Source organism: Oncorhynchus masou, chromosome 2, assembly GCF_036934945.1.
Source record: "Oncorhynchus masou masou isolate Uvic2021 chromosome 2, UVic_Omas_1.1, whole genome shotgun sequence".
NCBI classification, from domain to species: Eukaryota; Metazoa; Chordata; class Actinopteri; order Salmoniformes; family Salmonidae; genus Oncorhynchus; species Oncorhynchus masou.
In genome coordinates this window covers 25,504,905-25,511,180 of record NC_088213.1, presented here as the reverse complement: position 1 = coordinate 25,511,180, position 6,276 = coordinate 25,504,905, and the positions used below count along the sequence as shown (strand labels likewise).

Sequence of the window (6,276 nt, the reverse complement as noted above, 5' to 3'; positions counted from 1 at the left end):
GAGTACTGGGCACCTGATCCAATGGATGTCAGATAGGACGTTATCCATTGTACAATTAGGATTATACATGCAATCTATTGGCTTTATGGCGCCATAATTGAAATAAAATGTCAAAACGCATGATAGCCTCAGGCCATCTTACCATGGTAATCTGCCTGTAGATGATTTGAATTTAGATTTCCCATGAAGTGTTTATAAGACATTTATATGACATTAGAGCTCCGTTTATTGGTAGTTCACCCAGTCATTTACAGTGTGTGGCATTTCAATCGGAGAGGTTGGAGAGTTGGTCAAGATGTAGAGAAACGGCACCACTAAGTGTTGAGTCTGAGCACTACAGAAATCAGGAATGTATAGATACATTTTTTTTCCACCAAAGGTTTTTAAAAGAGTGTTGGTGAATTAGTTCACGGAACACTATAAAGAGAGTTTCACTGAATAAACACATTTTCATTTTGAATGCCAGAGAAGTTTTAATAGTAATCAATACTAAATCACTAAAATATATTTAGAAAGTCCTTTTTACATAAGCAGATGTCACTAAGTGCTTTTACAGAAACCCGGCCTAAAACACCAAAGAACAAGCAATGCAGATGTAGAAGTCTTGCATACATTTTACATCTGTCAGTGCCATTTGTAAAGTCGATGCGTTGTCTTTGTCCATCAGGCGCTGTGTACTCAGGACAGTGAGGGTGTGAGAGTCAGCCCAGGCCAGGACCAGAGACCGGCTGTGGAAGGCCTAACCAGCCCCATCCCCCCCATGCAGTTCCCTGCCTTCCAGTGGACCAGACATTCAGCCACCCCTGGCTCTAGGGAACAGGACATGGGCTCCCTGCGCGTCACCAAGCGCCACAGGAAACTACTGAAAACCAGCCCTGTGGTCTCTAACAACTCACACAACTCCTCCTCATCCTCCTCTGGTTCCCCGGACTCTCCTGAGGAGAGCTGGCAGTGGCACAGACTGTCCCACATCCAGGAAGCTCGGCGGAGGCTGATGAAGGAGGTCTGTGCCAAGTACAAGAGCAGCATCTCCAGGACCATCACACCTCACCACGTGTCCCGGATCTATGTGGAGGACAAGTACAAGCTGTTGTACTGCGAGGTGGGCCTATTGATGATCTGATTATTGCATATTGATTATTGGACTTTTGAATATTGCTGTTATATACTGCTATATTTTTACAACTTATTGATTATTGGTGTATTTTTGTCATTGTGACTGTGATGCTGGCTGCAATGATTTAACAAACCAATTAATAAAGTATTTTTAAAATCTAAACTTATCTCTTTAGGTGCCCAAGGCGGGCTGCTCCAACTGGAAGAGGATCCTCATGGTGCTGTCTGGCCTGGCGTCGTCCACCCACGAGATCAAACACGACGCTGTCCACTACGGCAACCACCTCAAGAGGCTGGACAGCTTCGACCGCCAGGGCATCACGCAGCGCCTGGAGACCTACACCAAAGTCCTGTTTGTCCGCGAACCCCTGGAGAGGCTGGTGTCCGCCTTCAGGGACAAGTTTGAGAACCCCAACACCTACTATCATCCTGTATTCGGGAAGCCCATCATCTCCAAGTACAGGGTGAACGCCTCCAAGGTGGCCCTCAGGACAGGCAGCGGAGTGACCTTCCAGGAGTTCATGCAGTATCTGTTGGATGTGCACAGGCCTGTGGGCATGGACATTCACTGGGAGCCTACCAGCCAGCTCTGCAGCCCCTGTCTGCTGGACTACAACTTCATCGGCAAGTTTGAGACCATGGAGGAGGAGGCTAATTTCTTACTACGTAGAACTGGTGCCCCGCATAACCTCACCTTCCCCAGTTTTAAAGACAGGAACCCCAAGGCTGAGAGGACTTCAACTCATTTAACCCATCGCTACTTTGCACAGCTCAGCACTTCAGAGAGACAGAGAGCTTATGACTTTTATTACATGGACTACCTTATGTTTAATTACTCCAAACCTTTTAAAGATTTGTATTGATTGTCTCTCTGATCTCTGTTTGAGTCCTCAAATCTCCCCTGGCTTTAAGTGGAGGAGCGCACCATAAAAATGACTTCCTTTTTACAAGTATTACTAGAAGATCATCACATGAAAACAATGTCTTGGTCAGGCATGTCAATGTGGTCCTGTACTATATACCGGTGACTAACTGCAAAACTACTCACAAACAATGTATCACTGCACAGTCAGTGACGTGAAAAGACAGTTCCATGCTTTAAAATGTGTTACGTGAAGAGGTACCCACCTATCATTTTTTGCACTTGGTGTAGCAAATTCTTTCAAATTCTCTAAAAACGTATTGACTACTGCTGGAGAGTGTGTCTGGACAGTCTTATAGGGCAGCATCCCCCTGAAGCATCGCTAAGTACTACTTTACCACACCATCCCACTACCCTTTAGAATACACATCCTCATCACTGCCATCAAGGCTTTTTCTGACACTAATATTTAAAAACTGTACAAAGGGCATTCAGATGACTATATATATTTTTCTATGTATTTCTATAATGGATATATTCACTGCTTCTTTGTGGGGATTTTAATTTCTGATATAACTGATTGATATTTCATTAATTATATAGTGAGTGTGTGTAGAGAATATCTGGCTATATTTAGGCCTCTTGGGTCCCCCTGTACATCAGACCCTGTAAAACACGTGTCAAACTCATTCCATGGAGGGCCAAGTGTCTGCATGTTAACATTCTGGTTAACACATGGACATGTAGAATTCCACTCCAATCTTTCGCAAATTACCCAATAAGCCCCTGCAGTGAAATATCACTGCAGTGTTCGGGGGAGCAGAACACTGACACCATCTCTTATACTGACACTGACAAAGTCACAAGGCAGCGTATCCTACCCAACTCTGCCTCTGTGTGTGTGTGTGTGTGTGTGTGTGTGTGTGTGTGTGTGTGTGTGTGTGTGTGTGTGTGTGTGTGTGTGTGTGTGCGTGTGTGTGTGTGTGTGTGTGTGTGTGTGCGTGTGTGTGTGAGAGTGCGTGCGTGCGTGCGTGCGTGCGTGCGTGCGAGAGAGAGAGAGAGAGAGAGAGAGAGAGAGAGAGAGAGAGAGAAGAAAGAGAGAAAGACAGAGAGACAGAGAGCGAGACATGTGTGAGAGAGAACAACTGGAGCTGCTGCTCTGATCTCTTTTCATGGCTCTGAGGAGGAGTAAGCCCTGGCCCACAGCCCAGACGCACTCAGACCTGCTACCGTAGGTCCCTCACAAGACACACAACTGTGAGGACAGCTTTATGATGAGTTCTCTCAACAGGGTAACAACTTATACAACCCATAATAACACATCATCTACTGTCCCACAAGCTGTACAGGTAATGGGTTGTAGGATCTGTGTGAGAAAGCTAGTGTTCAGAGAAGCCAGCAATTGGAGCAGTATTTCAAAATATCCTCTTTTACCTCTTATGACCAACACTGATTTATAGCTCCACAGTAGAGTACCACAGCTATTCTGAACAATGGGAAGGCAGGGACTTCGGGCCAATCAAACACAGTTTCCTGGATAAGTCAGAAACATGACTCTTCCCTGGCTGCTAGAACGCTGGGTTGATTGGCTTTGTGAAATCCGTCTGTAACAGAAAGAAACCCAATTGCATATGCTGTTGTGTTGTAACGTGTATACAGGTCATGTTATCAACTTGTCCCTGAAACATGGTTGCTGTTTTTAACTGAATGGGCCTCTAATAAGTAAGTAGAATGTTCCTCATATTCAATTGTGTTCTACTCTGCAGCTCTAGTTAGAATGAATACCCCAGACAAGCCAGGGAGGGTGCCTAAAAGGATACAGCACAGGGGGAGGTGCCTTTCTCTATGTGACCAATTACAAAGAAATGCACATTATTTGAGTTATATATAGACACTATATTGAGATTTTTATATATTTTTTAAGAAGACACAGAAAGAGATTACATATTTATGATGGCAAATATTATAGGATTATGTCAATGTAGTGTGTTGGCTTTTGCAGTTCCAAAATCTATATGTTGTTTAGATGGTGGTCTAATTCTATATAGTTAGCCAGACTCCGGTCCAAAGCTAAGTAGCATAATATAGGTGTTACTTTAACCTACAAAATGCTCCCTCACTCACCAACCCTGTTCTATGGGGTTTCTTGGAAATGTAAGTATGTGGGTCTATGGGTACAACACAGATATATCAAAACTATTTACGGTAACAAGTGAATGTATAACTGTTTTATCGTTGGTGCAAAAGTGTATAAATACCTGTACATGGTCTGGAACCCTTTGCCTTATTTTACACTGCCAATCAAAAGGTGTATTTCAGGAAGACATTCTGCAGGTGGTTGGTTTCTGTCTGCTGAGTGTCTACTAATAAACTGTCTTTAGCATTTTCACAATGCTGCTTCTTTTTCATGCTTAACACTCTCAACTAACCATTAAAATGTTTTTGTCTCCAACATTTGGAAACAGTCAATAAGACACTTTATCAGGTAAGAAGACACACTCAAACCAAAGTTGTTCACCCCTGGTTTACATATACTCTTTATTTTGTCTTTCCAAAATATACCTATTCCAACATCCATTGGAAGTATACTCAATTCATAGGCGAGGAAAGAAGGCATAGATTCTCTTTCCCAGTCCACAAGAAACATTATATTGAAGGAGTAGGTATATGGTATTGTGAATGTAATCAAGGCTGGACAACTGCATTTGGGGCCCTTGGGCCATCGACTTCCTTTTGTAGCAGTTTGACATATTCTGCCATGGGGCTGAGAGAAAATGTTCTGTCTCAAAGCAAATTTCAAGCTATTCTACACATTTTGCCATGAGGCTAAGATATCATTTTTCTGTTTTAAAGCTAATTTCCTACAATTCTACACATTTAGCTTTGTTTTTTAGTGGAGCCGAGTGGTGGATGAACATGCCAACTCAAATTGATCAATGTGTAGAGTAGAGAGAATTTGAATAAACACTGTAGGCTGATTTCCACAACAGCCTTCTGTATTAGTCATGAGAACAGTCAGGAAGTTTAAAATTCTGTTTCAATCCATTCAGAAAACAAAGGCCATCCATCTACCTCATTAGTGGGAGAAATCTCTTGACATGCAGTGGAGAGAACTTCTATGTTCTTTCAGCTCCAGGCTACAGAAAACAAGGAATACAACAAGTCTGCTGGAAGTGAAAAAAGGAGACAACTTCTCAACTCATAAACATTGTACTGTGTTAGATATAAAAAATAATAATGATTTGAATTTCAATAATACTTCTATTTTCTACTAATGTCAATTAAGCCCACAGCTAAACATTCTAATTCTGCCTGTGAGGCAAACATTAACATGGCTGAAGAAAATTGTGACAATGTTCCTGCTGTGAAGAAATAACACAGCTCTCTGTTGGTGAGCATAAACACTTGTGCACGCACCCATACACACACCCACAAATGTGCTCTCGCGCACACACACACAAATAAATGATTGACACTGTGATGGCATGACAACCTGAATCAGATCAACGGGCTGGCCCACTCTCCCATTCATTACCATAACAAATTTGCTGCTTTGCTTTCACTTCTCAATTCAGCGGGTTGCATTCAAAAGACATCTATCTAAATAATATTTCATCAAAGGTTGATGATGTGGGTGAGCTCATCTGATTCATATGCATGCCAGAGTCATTTTCTCACTTTCACATGATTTTCTTGTTTGTTTTGACAATGTGCTGGAACACACCCAAGACGCACCCTCTGCATTGAACTATTTGGGAGGAAAGCTCATTAAAATGATTTGCTAGGGGTCTATTAATAACTGTTTGATTCCAAGCAAAACTAAACATAAGCGATGTTTAGCTTTTTCTATTGAAAATCCACAGAACACATCCTTATTGAGGACATATCCTTAAACACTCAGCTTTAAGACGTCATCTCATTTGTTTAACAGGCTCATCCACCAACAAGCTGTTGAGCCTGGATACAAGCCTGGTTCAGCATTTGGCAGGATGGCAAGCCTGTGTCTGGCCAATGTCTGAATAGATATTTATTCCACGGTTAAAATCTTTGGTAACACTTTACTTGAAGGGCACCTACAGAAGGACGTCATAACATATTCAAAAGCCATACATAAACACTTTCATGACAAGTACATAAGCATTTCTGAAATGAATCTGTGTAATTGTATGTTAATTCCTATGGCACATACATCAACGGCCACATTATTGCACTATTCCCTGTTATTGGACAAATCCAACATGAACACAAGGTGGCAGCACATGATCTGAAACAAATGGCATGATGTGAAACTATTGAAC

At 42.2% G+C, this 6,276-nt stretch overlaps 1 protein-coding gene across 1 annotated transcript in view; it reads left to right on the top strand.

Annotated features, from left to right (window-relative positions):
* Positions 1-2,974, top strand: part of LOC135557486 (carbohydrate sulfotransferase 8-like) — a 204,515-nt gene extending 201,541 nt beyond the window's left edge. Inside the window, exons 4-5 of the mRNA XM_064990777.1 lie at positions 668-1,102; positions 1,293-2,974. Coding sequence (XP_064846849.1) covers positions 668-1,102; positions 1,293-1,979 — 1,122 coding nt within the window. The 3' untranslated portion in view covers positions 1,980-2,974. The remainder of the gene's footprint in view (positions 1-667; positions 1,103-1,292) is intronic.
* The last annotated feature ends 3,302 nt before the right edge of the window (positions 2,975-6,276 follow it).